General features: G+C 40.8%; 1 protein-coding gene across 1 annotated transcript; it reads right to left on the reverse strand.

Moving 5' to 3' along the window:
- Nucleotides 1-5,221: 5,221 nt before the first annotated feature.
- On the reverse strand, nucleotides 5,222-9,512 carry LOC124285615 (protein rolling stone-like). Its single transcript, XM_046721878.1, has 4 exons — nucleotides 8,925-9,512; nucleotides 6,378-6,609; nucleotides 6,046-6,156; nucleotides 5,222-5,902 (listed from the first exon to the last, which is right to left on the reverse strand). Exons 1-4 carry the CDS (start codon nucleotides 9,000-9,002, stop codon nucleotides 5,496-5,498), a joined length of 828 nt encoding a protein of 275 aa, XP_046577834.1. The 5' UTR covers nucleotides 9,003-9,512; the 3' UTR covers nucleotides 5,222-5,495.
- Nucleotides 9,513-13,664: the final 4,152 nt, after the last annotated feature.

Consider the following 13,664-nt stretch of genomic DNA (forward strand, 5'->3'; position numbering starts at 1 on the left):
AACGCTCACTGTTCATATTCCCTTCAAATACACAGAGGGGCGTTGCCCCTAACAGAGATATACCACCCCACACGTTCAATTTGGGACTGTACTTTGGGCGCTGATACAAAGGTTTTTCAGTTTGTTTGGTCCAGAATTTCAGTGTATTAGGAAACAGCAACACATAACTTTCATCTGAGAAAATCACATTGTCCCAGTTAAAATTTCTATGCTCCAGTTCAACCTTTGCTCCTTTTTGTTCAGGTTTCATGATCGGTGATGGAATTCCTCGACTTTTCTGCCAAACCTTTGCATGCAGCTCAGTTCTAATTGTCTCCTTACAGACAGCCACAGTTCCTCTATCAATCATATCCAGCCTTAAGTTTTCTAAACTCCTTCGTTTGTTTTTAGAAACAACAATACCAAGCCGCCTCCTGTCACCGACAGTCTTTTTTCTGGGCCTCCCTACGCCTCCCTGGTGCTCAATGCCACTATCCATTTGCAATACTTTTCAAAACACGATAAACAGTGGACAAAGGGATGCCTGTTCTACTTGAAATCACTTTAGCTGATCTTATGTCCTTGTTATAATACTCTAAAATCAACTTCCTCTTCTCTAAATCATCCATACTGAGGATCACTGAAAATGTCGTCTGCTAGCAAGTAAACAAAGGGGGACAACTCTTCACAAACTAATGAAAAAAGGATTAACGGAGTTGTCTCTCTTGAATGAAACCAAGCACTTGATAGCTGGTCAAGTTTTTTTATACTAGAAATCCAATTTAACATATTCCTAAAATTCTCAATAATTTCTGGTCATTCTATATATGGTGTAAACAGGCACCACAGTTGTGCTGCGTACGTAATGTAGATTCTGTTATACTTTCATAGCTTACTTTACCTCAATCCTGTAAATAAGACATTACCAGATAATACCCAGTCTCGATTATCCCCCGAAACAGATTCCATTGGACACAATGTCAATATAGCTGTGACAAAATATATAGCTATGGATCTCTGATAATCGTTGATGTCACCCGGTTTAAAACTGTTTATACTGTTTGCATGAACGTGTTTGTTTCTGCTGCTGCCTGTTTTCCAACTCCTGCCAAATTATGGCGGTCTGTAACTGACTTCAGCTCTATCTTCGAACCTATATCATGCGTCTCTGGGGCCAAGTTTAATACACTGCACCTGATGTACAGACGTTGTGACGCTGACTGGCATCAGAGGCTTTCAAAGGGATGATAACTCTCGTGATCTCGTGTCATGAGATCTTTTATGACTATTGGAAGGATTTTGTCGCTCTTATTTGACAGTTCCTTTCATTAATAGGTCTATATGCTGGGGGTATTTGAAATGAAATACATACCAATTTATGGTATTCTGTTAACAGTTGATGAGGTTGATGGGGTGTTCCACAACACCTGTATATGACCAAATATTGTGAAGTAACACAGTTATTGATGATTAGCGTCCCCATAAGGTTAACGGCATACGAAGGCGGCTTGTAACGGAATTCAGAACGTTTAACGGAACTTTACTGATTGCTTGAACCGTGCAGCACATTCTACCTGTCTATTTCAGATGTGTTGTATCACTGATGAATAGTCAGGATGCATCTCTAGGGCCAAGTTTAACACACTGCACCTTGTGTACACGCTATGGTTTACATGGTGGACGCTTGTTGACATCAGAGGCATTCCCTGGGATGATAACTCACTATCTACAGCTGATCACGTGTCATGGGAGTTTTTATGGCTATGGAAAGGATTTTGTAGCTTTTATTTAATAGTTTCTTTCATTAATAGGTTTAAATGCTTGGGGTATTTCATTTGAAACACATAAAAGATATGTGGTATTCTGTTAACAGTTGATGTGGTTGTTCAACAACACCTGTGTATGAATAAATATTGTGATGTATAAGAGTTACTGATAATTAGCCTCTTCATAAGGTTAACGGGGATCCGTGGTATGAAACAGCTGTTGTGTTTTGAAAATATCCCATGTGTTAGATGATAAGGTAATAAAGTATTGAAAGAGGCATAGAGGAGTACACGTGGCAAAATGAGCACATACTCAGAAGCAACCTTATCCTACATGCAGGTGGTTGAAATATGCATAAAGACTAATTACACATGTTTGCGTTCCCCAGTTTGTAGTAATTATTACAGTACGGAATATGAACAGCCTTCCCACGACATAATGCAGAAGAAGTTGAGTCCGGCTCGTGTACTACATGTACTACTAGTTCTATATGTATTATCAAACGGTGCCTCACAATAATCTGTATAACCCTGACTAGATGGTTACTATAGAAACCTTTGAAGCGGTCACCGAGGAAACACATACAAATGCAATATTACCGTTTGATACAAACACAGTCGCGTCCATAACCCATGTAGTCAGGCAAATCCTGCCCAGATGGTAGGCAACAGCAACACTCGGTCCTTAATCATAAATTAAATTAGGCGGGTTAGATAATATATTAAATCAGAACGTAATTTGCTACTACTATTATGAGCACCTACTACAAAAATGAATTGAAATGAAGGATAAACATGGAATGAAAGCCGCCTTGATAAAGATCGTATGATTGTAATTGTTACCTCGGCTGCCGGTGAGCATATCTGCCTCAGCATGTTCCGGATGAATGTGACAGAGATTGTTAATTCTGTGAGCTGACGTTTTTACAAGACAGCAGCATGGATAGTATATAATTACCGTCACATGAACGCAATGTTTGTTATTTGGGGTGCGGCGCTGTTGTTAACGTCAACACCAGATCACAACTATTCCATGCATTTATCTGTGAAACAGAATTCCTTCCCCGTGGTATAATCTGATGCACTTCTACACTGGGACATGCAGATTTTGCTATTTGGGTGTATGATTAATGCCATCGTCAATTTGATGCACTGAAAAAAGCCAGCGATCTGATTGGCTGTAAATGAAATACGTCCCGTCAGACTGCTGGCTCTTTTCAGTGCGGGCTAGGTCGATGTCGACAATGGAGAACGGCCACGACACAAGCCTGTTATAGCGATGAACAAAGTACGTAAACACATTATGAAAAGAATGGCGAATACCTCGCTGACATGTGCCATCGATTCAACGTGTACAATAAACACAAACTTAGGTAAGTTGGTGGAACAAATCCTGAGCAATGATTTTGGCTCGATAACTCCCAAAGTACGACTTCGATGTTAGTAATGTATATCTCATTTTGAAGGTAAATCTATTGACAAGAAACGCATAAACCATTTTTAGAAGAATGTATTGCGTTAGTGTAATAGCAATTATTTCATGTATTTTCTATGGTAAAAAGGTGAAAATTCACAGTTCTATAGACGTCAACAAAACATTGTTGTGTTCCTGTTTACTTCAGTCCACAAAATGGCGTCAAAGTCAGTACTTTGTATGGTCACCATTGGCAGCAACTACTTCTCAGCACTGTCTCGGCACAGAGGATAAGTCGACTAAGTCGGTCTTGCGGAAGACTTCCCCACTCTTCCCCACTTCGTTGATGTACCGATTCGCTGTCAAATTCCCCTGAACCAACACGAAATCAGATCTTTGTGTGCTGGATATCGTACCCCACACCATGACACTGTCTCCTCCGAATCTGTCGACCTGTCGAATTCAATTAGGGGTAAAACGTTCATTTCTCCGACGGTAAACACGCTGTCTTCCATCTCGCTGGTGAAGAAGAAATCCCTGAACCTGATTCGCCTCCAGTTTCTAAGGTTCCAGTTCCGGACTCTACGACACCACCGCAAGCGATTGCGCCGATGGAAGTCTCTCAAATCAGGGGCGACAACTGGCTTTCTTGGTCGAATCCCCACTTGACAGTTTGGTGTAAAATTCTTCTCAAAACAGGAATGCGTTTTGTAGTCTGAACGGCTTTTTCAAGACGATGACGCAAGTGAGCAACCCGGATGTAGCTGTCCTGGGCTTTGGTGGTTACTCTTGGACGGACGCATCTCGGCGGAATTGGTCTGCAGGAAACGATCCCAAAGGCGGGTTATAGTGCTCTATGAACGGTGAAATGTCGGGCAACTGCAGACTGCGACTCCCCAGCTTCAAGGCGGCCTATGGCGATGTTTCAATTTGCGACACTCAGTCGTGGCATGATGATTTCCTCTTTTCCAGGCAAAAACGAATGACAAAATTAAACAAGGTTGACTTTCATTAGTGATCGATACCGCCTGCTTTTCAGCTTACTTGCATATTGCTTTGCATGTTTTCTTGGTGACGTTTAGGCAAATATTTCTTCAAACGCTTCTAAAACAATTTGAAGGGAAAACTTTAAAATTGCCGCGTTTTGGCACTGAAGCTGCTTGCAATCACACAAGATGACGTTTAGGAAAGAAACGGTATATTTGTGTTGTTTTTCCCGCAGCTACATGAGTACAGTATTCTGAAAATCACCTATGCGGGTTTTTTTAAGAGTGTATATAGTTTTATCAGGTATATACAGCGAGCATTGTTGTATTCGTCCTGAAACGAACTTGGTGTGTTGATCTCGTTACACCTCTTTCCTGCTAAATATTGCTAAGACCCCGTCAGTGACAGTATGTACATGTACCCAGGTCTTCGCTTCTGTATGCTTACATGGTCAGGAAAAGATGTATATGCAATAACATTTATAGTGTATTCTGAAATCGTGATCAATAATGTTTGTCCACTTTCATACAGAACACAGCTGCTCCACCTTAAGAAAAGTCAACACTTAATCGTAAAGGTACACACGGATATATTTGCAGATTGTCAGTGTGCTTCTCCATGGCATATAGTTATGCTTGGACATACAACAGACTCAGCAAATGAACTTTTATCAGACTGCACGTCAACTAGTGAAGAATTCTTCACTATGTCAAGCTGACCCTGTGACATGCGATGCAACCAGTGACACAAGTGTATCCACAATGAACGTTTGGTATAGTTCCGAACCAGATAGCTGCATGTTCCCATTTGAATCCTGATCGATCCCACTCAGTGTTTATGTACAATTCTCAATAGTCCCTGTGCTTTGAATTTAATGAGATAATAGACTTGTAAATACCAATTGGGCTTATGCTTCAGAACATATCCCACTTACATAAATGTTTGATCAAACGTAAAATGCAACATATGTTATATTTGGGATTATAAATGGAATTGTGTATTCAAACATAAAACCCTGGGAAAGGAAAAGCATACCCGAATATTCGGTGGTGGGTAAACAAACAAACAAGAAAGGTTTATTTAACGGAGATGTACTTTATACGGTGGGAGAGTTGTGTTTTTGGTCTTTCTTTTGCTTCGTTGATTGGTTGAGCGTCCATTTGTCAACGTTTGCGTTTTGTTGGCAAAATTCACTTTTCAAGTTTTGCTTTTTTGCTACAGTGAAGTATTAATTATCATTGTACCTGGGGATGTAAAGTTCTTCTTTAAATCCAAAACTGTTCTGAGATCTTCAAAGATTTGTTACTGAGATCGACACATTGCCTTTGTCAGTGTTGAAATATGCTTCATCAGAGACATGCACTCTCGCTATCACTCCTTTCAGTCAATGAATCAAGAATTTTTGTCTCAATGTTTTGTTTCAGACATTTTGACCGTGCATATATCCTCAGTTTGTGAATGAAGAAAACAACTAAATGCAAACAAGGTAGAGCCAAAAATGTACTCAGAAACACAAGAGGTAGAGTCCGCTTCAGTTTGGACCAATCAAGAATCTTGTAGATATACGGTTCTCCCTTTTCATTGGTCCCTCCAAGTATGTGATATACGATACTGAAAACTGTGTAGATGACGCCACAGATAATGGGGTAGATCGCGTGATACACACGAACTGGCATGTTCACGATGAGGAGGTTGCACATGACGTAAATGGAGTTCATACCGTGGAGGATGAATCTCAGCAGGGTCAAATCTTGATCTGAAAGAGAAGATGCATCAATACACACCACATATTAGTTCATATTAACAAAATGCGAGGTATTTCTGGTAAACCGATGTAATACACAACTACACAGATTTATTAAAGTTAATGTTTACCGTAAAATAGTAAAATGTGTTTACTTCTGAATATGAAGATCCAGTAGAGGGCGCTTATCTGTAAACTCCCTTCAGTGACGACACTGTTGAGGAGCCAGGACACCTTCATGTACCACGTCAGGTGTGACGTGAACCCTGAAGGAGAAACACACAGTACATATCACAAAAAATGTGTGCATGAGTACCAGTCTGCAACTCGACTTGAGATTATTGATTAAATGGACATGCTACTAGCTTTGGAACTGGTCAAAATACATTTGGATACCTTTATAGGTGTATTCGGTAGAGTTTGAAAAATCGAGACCACTTCTGTGAATCCCGTAATAGTTTGTTGATTAATGTGTAGTAAAGTTTACCTTTCATAATGTCCTGTCTGTTGATCCTGACGAACACGACGATGACTGCGTCCAGGATAGCACTGATGGTCAGCAGGAGGTAGGTCCAGTTGGTGAGGTAGATGAACCACACAGCGCCACCTAGCGGTGATGACGTCACTTTAGTGGAATACACCATGCTACTGACCAACCAGGATGTATGGAAGATAGCCCAGAATATCCTCCAGGACAGGTAGAGACGGGGGTGGCCCCACTGGGACAGAAAACAAAAACACCAATAGATAACTTTTTGTGAAACATAGCATATTAAGATATTTGGTAAATGTGGGAGGTTCCTCATTGATCCCGAGTTACACAGCCATGAGTGAAACAAGAAGGTTATCAACGTGTTATTTGTCTAGCCAGTACGCATGTTTCTTCTATTCACCATCAAACTTAACTTCAGTCATTTGCTGTAATTCAGCTTTTGATCTCAGGGATATGGCTCCGGCTGGTAAACCCTTGTTGCCTGTAGATCATGGAAACACGTCCCGAAGTATTTTAACGTGACCTCTCTGATTCTGGGGACAATCGTTATCCAGCTGAGAAAGATGAGTTCTTCCCATTCTAAATTTTGCTTATCAGTAACTCAAGCAAATCCTATATGTGTTTGTTGAAAGTGAATCCTCAAAATAGAATACATAATTTTCATGTACCTGAGTAAGGTTAAAACGACATAAGATATAAAACGTGAACATTACTGATGGTTCTGCCTTGTTAAATTCATTTTCATATTTTAATAACCATTCATCCAGGTACACGTGCAACGGCTGGATGTTTGCTTGTTCGTAAACTCCTGACTCAGCTATATTCCAGCGGTATGCCGGTGTAGTCGGATCTGGACCTGACAATCCAGTGATTGACAGAAGGAGCATAGATCTGTGCAAATATGACACGAAGAAATGTATCTAAAAAATCCTCAAGCCTGACCAGGCGATCCCGTTAGTGGCCTCTTCCGACAAGCAGCTGAAGGATTGAGGACCAGTTGTAACCCAGCTCTTCACAGGGCACAACCATCCACTGTGTCTATAGCCATGCGAAACCCGTCCGAGACTTCAACAGCTGCGACGAGAGTTTTTAGAACCTTTTCAATACGTATTAGTGGAAGACACATGTACGTTAACTTGATTATTCTTCGATGTATCAGCTGATGGACACTGCCCACTGTGCCACATTGTGAAGACTTTAGCACTGTTCTGTTGGGTCAAACTACCTTGCAGCAGTTACAGTTCACATTCTTCAAGGAAACCGCAGAGACAGTGATTGAGTCATTTGGGCTTTGATCAGTATGTCGGTTATTTCACAATGCTGTATATTACTGTGAGGATGAAGTAAGTGACAGAGGTCCTAATCTTTACCACTGGATATCCATGGAACCCACGAACAGCCCGAGGTTCATGATCAGCGCGAATGTAGGGTCCGAACCGACGTTATAAAGGCGGCAGTTTGTTGACACTGGACCACTGAACCACCCAGACACCCAGAAACTTCAAGTGCGTAGTAAACATTCCAGTTAAAATAGACTGAGGTACCTTCTCCCCCTGCAGCTAAGTTGCTGGCCTGACAACGTCTCTGCACTACAGATTTGTATGGAATCCCAGGAGGGACATTGTGGCGTTGTCGTGTTCACAACAAACAAGAAACAAATTAAAGATTAGCCAAAGCTAGACGATATAAAAACGCAGCATTTTGACAAACTGTCTCATTATCGCGTTTGCCGCCTTGAAAATGTTGCGTTGAACATTGTTTGCTTTTAGAATTAGTAAAAACCTGTATTAATCAAAGTCATACAAAACGTTCAAAATGTCTCGTTGTCTCATTATCGCTCTCTGGTTAAATTGTACAGTCTTTGCTTGTTTGCCTTCCCTTTCCCTTTTCTGTAGATTTGGAATATCAAAAGGTTTAAGGCATTTGGTCTATAAGAGAGCGTTTGCTCGAATCCTGAATGGCACTTGCCCCCCCCTTACTAGAGTCTGTATTATACTAGACATATGTTACATATGTTGACCCCTTTCTGGAACTGTGTATTCATATAAAAAGTGAGCCCTACGATGATAAATGCGACAAATTCCAATATCTACACTGACGACTCAACGTCAGACTACAGACACTTGGTGACGTATGCAGTACCCGGCGGTCGGTCAAGGTCGTTACCCAGCATGTCAGTAAACATACGACATGATACATGGCAACATCTGCATTAGTACTCTCGGCAGCGGAGGTATGTGGATTAATCTTAATGCGCCGTCAAACTAGCTACAACTGGGGATATTACCCAACGTCAATATACTTTATAAAGCATTTATTTGTATATGTACACTTTCCATGCCAACACTTTTAATAAATGCCTTTCTATCTATAATGCATAAAGTATTCTGGTAATGTATTTTTTTGACGATATTCAGCAACATTGGTAACTGAACCTACAATAGAATATTTATCAAATTTATAGATTTATTCAGATCTCAAAACGTTTGAATTGTGAAAATAAAAAAAGTAAACAAAACATAAATTCAGTCTTTATCTTACCTGAGATGTGACAAATCTTTGAGGTTCGCTGTGGTTTAGTCCAAAGTTGGAAATACGGAATTCGTTCAGTATGCCCATTGTGAAGCTGAAGCACGTTGTAAACAACCCACATTAAATGACGAGCAAGATGAGACCAATCAAAACGGCTGACAAATGAGAACTCTCCTTTGGACGATATAGTGTTTCCAAAGTGTTTCTGCCCACTACTCCAAAGGGAACACAGTCGTCACATATCAACACTCATTTCGACACTCATTCCCACTACGTGTTGGGGCCTGCTGCCTAATTTCATTCATGTGCAGTGGATGCTGAATTAACCTAGCTTCACAGACAGCCGCGGGGGTGCTTGCAGCCGGTATGTACCCCCGGGATCGGGCGAAGGCGGAGGGCGCTAAGCGGAGGCCTGAAGTGCGAACGGGACTCTCCTCTTGTTTGCACGGTTACATCAGCTTGTATGCAGTGGAGACGGAATAACCCTAAGCACAAGATGATGTAATAGGCTTCCTGTTGTCGGACACAGAGCGAGCGAGGAAGCCGAGATTTCTTGGTATGGGAGCGAGCGAGACAGGAATTGCTTTTGGAGGGAGTGACGCGTAGGTCGTAGGTATGGGAGATTGTAAAGCGGAGACTGTCGGTGTGGGTGAGAGCGAGACGGTGTACGGTACGGGAGAGAGTGAGGTGGTTGTGGGTATGGGAGAGAGTGAGACGGTGGTTGTGGGTATGGGAGAGAGAGAGACGGTGGTTGTGGGTATGGGAGAGAGAGAGACGATGGTTGTAGGTATGGGAGAGAGTGAGACAGTGGTTGTGGGTATGGGAGAGAGAGAGGCGTCGGTTGTGTGCATGGAAGGGTTTCTCTCCTTTTCGAAAAGGTATGCTCATGAAGTTAACGTTTTTCGCTACTGTTTCAGATGTTATACTTGTTCGGTGACATATACTGTCTTATTTCAGGTGCTACTTGAAGGGAGGTTCAACAAGTTAACAAGGTTACATAAACTACCATAGATATGCAGCAACAAATCAGTATTGGGATACATATCTACACTGGACCTTGTTCTGTAACACGTGCGTGTGGTGGCAGGTCAGGACATTCTTACCCTGCTCGCAAACACCTGATGTCAACACTGACTTTCAGTGATTCATTCATATAACGTAGACAGATAGTTTGCCTTTCACACCAAATGGAATCTACTTCTAAGGATGGGTATTCGTTGACACTGACTGTTTCTATTGATATTTAGAAACATGACATTCCATGGAAAGGTGTAAATAAGCAACAATTAGTTTTGTCAGTCATTCGTCAAATTCGGAAACTTCCATTACATGTCTACGGTGAAACGTTTGCAACGATTTACTGAGACCTTGAATGTTGGAACACTGAAATATTCGTACAGAATGCTTGGTTGATTGTACCTGTTGTGACATGTAGACACCAACTGCTGAATCTGCTGGGGTTCAACAAGAGGAATTAGTCATCCCTTGTGTCATACTGACTGCTGGGTAGTTATGAATACACCAATGGTTTGTCACAGAACCAAGTATAAGAGACATGAGGAGTCTAGACTGGTACCTTTAGTCCTATCTCCTGTGTGTAAATCGATGTTATTGAATAATATTATCCATATATCTCAAGTTTAAGTTAAACTTCTTGGCCAAATTGAACTCGTTCCGGCGTCTAACTTGATTGTGTTATGTATACTCAGAGGTAAAGTTATTGTGACGTGGAAAAATTTTATTGGTAATTTTGTACATTGTTTCTTGTACAGAGAAAGAGTGTGTCAAAATGTTCGAAGAAACGCAACCAAGTAGTTGTTCGAATTGTTCTAGATTTTCAAGAAGCGCTACATTTTCGGACGCTTACTACGTCAAGACCGACGGATTCGAACACCGCAACCATGCTGTGAGATACGAGGCCGAGATTTTGCAAATGGTCGCTTTACCGTTTTTACAACGGAACGTGAACAGTGACGTTACAACACGATAACGCCAGACAACACGTTGCTCGAGTTGTACAACAGTAGCTTAATCTTAACTCAACGTGTCCCCTGACCCACAATATCACCTGACTGTCACCCTTTGAATACGTCTGGAATGACATGGTGCAACAACTCTGCCAAATCCTTTCCCGGTATTCAAATGTTGTTGTCGTTGTTGTTATTGTTTTCACAGGACTTCCATCAACGTTTAGTGACCTCAATAAAGCGAACGCCAAACCTACATCAATGCACAAGATGGACACACTTGCTTGCTTGTGCTTGTGTTGTGGCTCATTTGCATATGGCAGGTGCGCTGTTCTTATGGACTGGTGATCGTAACTCTTGCCTTTCGAGGCAAATATCCTTAGCATAATTACATATATAAAGTCATACATAAGACGTCAACAATGGCACATCCATGTAGTTTGGTTCAAAGATTCCGTTGCAAATGAAATTTGTGTTATAAGCTGGTAATTAATTGAATCTTTAGACTCCCAAATACCCGATCAGTACACATAACTACGAGAGCCACACCCTTGACATTCAGACAGATAAGACTAGTTTGACGAGCAGACAAAACAAGCAGCGTTATATAGCAACGTCGGAGACAGCTCCAACTCCACCGTCTTGAATGTTTATTATCCAGCTCACCATGTTGTCTTTGTTGTAGGAGACTATTGTTTAAGTTCAGCATTTATCCCCCACGATGCGCCATGTTTAACAAGATGCAGATGAGGGATACCCCGCTATAAATGTTTAGATTCCTGCGATTTTACTAACGTCGTTATGATTAACGTCACTGACGTCTGATCGTCAGTAAACTTATGTGGCATTTAGCCAAAGAACTCTTCCTGAAACTGCATTCAGTTGCCATTTCATGTATTGTATTTTATTACTACAATATGCAAGAGGATCATAACTGTTTTGTCTACTTTAAATACATTTGTTTTGCTGCTTCTCTGTGTGTGTTTAATCGATATGGATGTTGAACTAAAAGGTCAAAGTAACACAATAAATGATCATATATTTAATATCAGTTCGAACCCATTCAATGCAGACATTTCATTCAAAACAACTAGATCTTTTTTCAAAGTTTTGCTTCGTAAATGTTGAATTTTTAATCTTGATGATTCTTCGTGTTCAAAACGTCCTTTTTGAGGAAAGTGAACATGACCTTAATGTGACAAAGTTAAAGTTGAACCTAAATCCAGGCATCCAGAACATGACATCTCATGTCTGTCTGTACCATAACAACACAGCTGGATTTATACCTGGGATTAAACCGGACCACGATAAAAGGTTTGAAGAAATGACGTCACAATATGAATAGCGTTTCTGCTAAACCCCAAACTGCACACACACTAGCACTTTAGCACTGCGGAGACGCACTGTCATTTGAAACACTATCCAGTTATGTATCGGGGGCCTATAAATAACCCAGTCTGTCCAGACAAACTGGGGGTGGATATTATTAACAGCGACCTAGCCATTACGACTACATGTAATGGAACAGGTCATTAGTCTGACCACCCCCTTTGCCAAGCAGTATAGTGGGAGATAAAAATCGAAACCCGGTCCCCATGGGGTGTCAGGGTTAAAAAATCAGCAGCTTCAAACAGTCTCAAGGCAAAGAGTTCCGTTTCTTTATTATGTACTATTGTACAATCGACTCTTTTATGAGAGGTTTCTTACGAATGTGGAAGAGGTATTGTCGCTTCTCTTCAAGCAATAATTATTCTAGATGTTGCGAATGATATTGTTATGAGAGTGTGTTTTTTTTGTAATTTGTAATTTGTAATATCACATTGATTAAGTGATAGTTATTATGGGTCACAATGTTTAAAGTTTTGAATGTGGATTGTGGCTGGCATCTCGCCTCATATGTGTTCAATGGCAATAGTATTTTTAGCGGTATGCCTTTTGGATAGCACTTCAGATTTGCCTCCCTTGGATAGCTTTATTTTGTTTCGACTTCCGGTCGTTTGTTCGAGAAAAACCTGCATCGTTCTGAGAGAATAATGAGGGAGCCTAGCTTTGCTAGAATGCTCGAGAACTGTGTAAGAGCGACGGGACTTATCACATCACTGGAGTTATACACATCGGTCTGCTATCGTCGAGTTTGCTCAACATCGTCAAGACTGACCGTTGCTCGTCTATATTCAACTGTGTCATTGTAAACAACCTTCAATCAGTATATCTGTTCTCACTGTAAATGTCAAGACCCTGGTGAGTTAATATTTTATATTTGTGACCCAATATTTTAGATTTGTGACTCAACTGCATTGTACTAGAAATCTGTATTGTCATTCATTGTAGCTTGCTCATTGTTTGTTCAATATATTATTGAATAGTTTAGACTTGTCTGTGTTCTATTTTGCTGGTTAAAAGGGGACTCTTAAACCTTTTGTCACGGCAAATTGTTAACCGTAACAATATGTTCCCTCAATGTTGTCCCTGGGATGTGCATGACAGTTACACTTTGTTGTCTGCTCCAACATCCAACACGCATACACAGTGTTTGCTGTAGGTTAAAGTCAGGCAAATGGTTTGTTATACGGGATACCATAGAAACGTCTTTACATTTTTTGCAAATTGTTTTATTTGCACGACCATCAAGTATAATACATTGGCATTATGCTTCCTTGTTTTATACATTTTGTTTGTGTCAGTGGCCAGATGAATCAAGAATTTAATCACCTACATAGACGATTAGCCTAACGATGCGTAACAAGTGTATCGAGTCTCTGCTACGATTAGATTTTGCTCC

The sequence above is a fragment of the Haliotis rubra genome, unplaced genomic scaffold, assembly GCF_003918875.1.
Source record: "Haliotis rubra isolate DU_JTF1 unplaced genomic scaffold, ASM391887v1 Scf364, whole genome shotgun sequence".
Classification (NCBI taxonomy): Eukaryota; Metazoa; Mollusca; class Gastropoda; order Lepetellida; family Haliotidae; genus Haliotis; species Haliotis rubra.

Excerpts from the sequence above, each read along its gene's own strand:
- LOC124285615 (XM_046721878.1), bottom strand. The coding sequence starts at position 9,002 with ATGGGCATACTGAACGAATTCCGTATTTCCAACTTTGGACTAAACCAC. Across the intron at positions 6,610-8,924 it reads AAAGATTTGTCACATCTCAG|TGGGGCCACCCCCGTCTCTA; the intron begins GTAAGATAAAGA and ends TTTCTGTCCCAG. Across the intron at positions 6,157-6,377 it reads CAGACAGGACATTATGAAAG|GGTTCACGTCACACCTGACG; the intron begins GTAAACTTTACT and ends TTTCTCCTTCAG.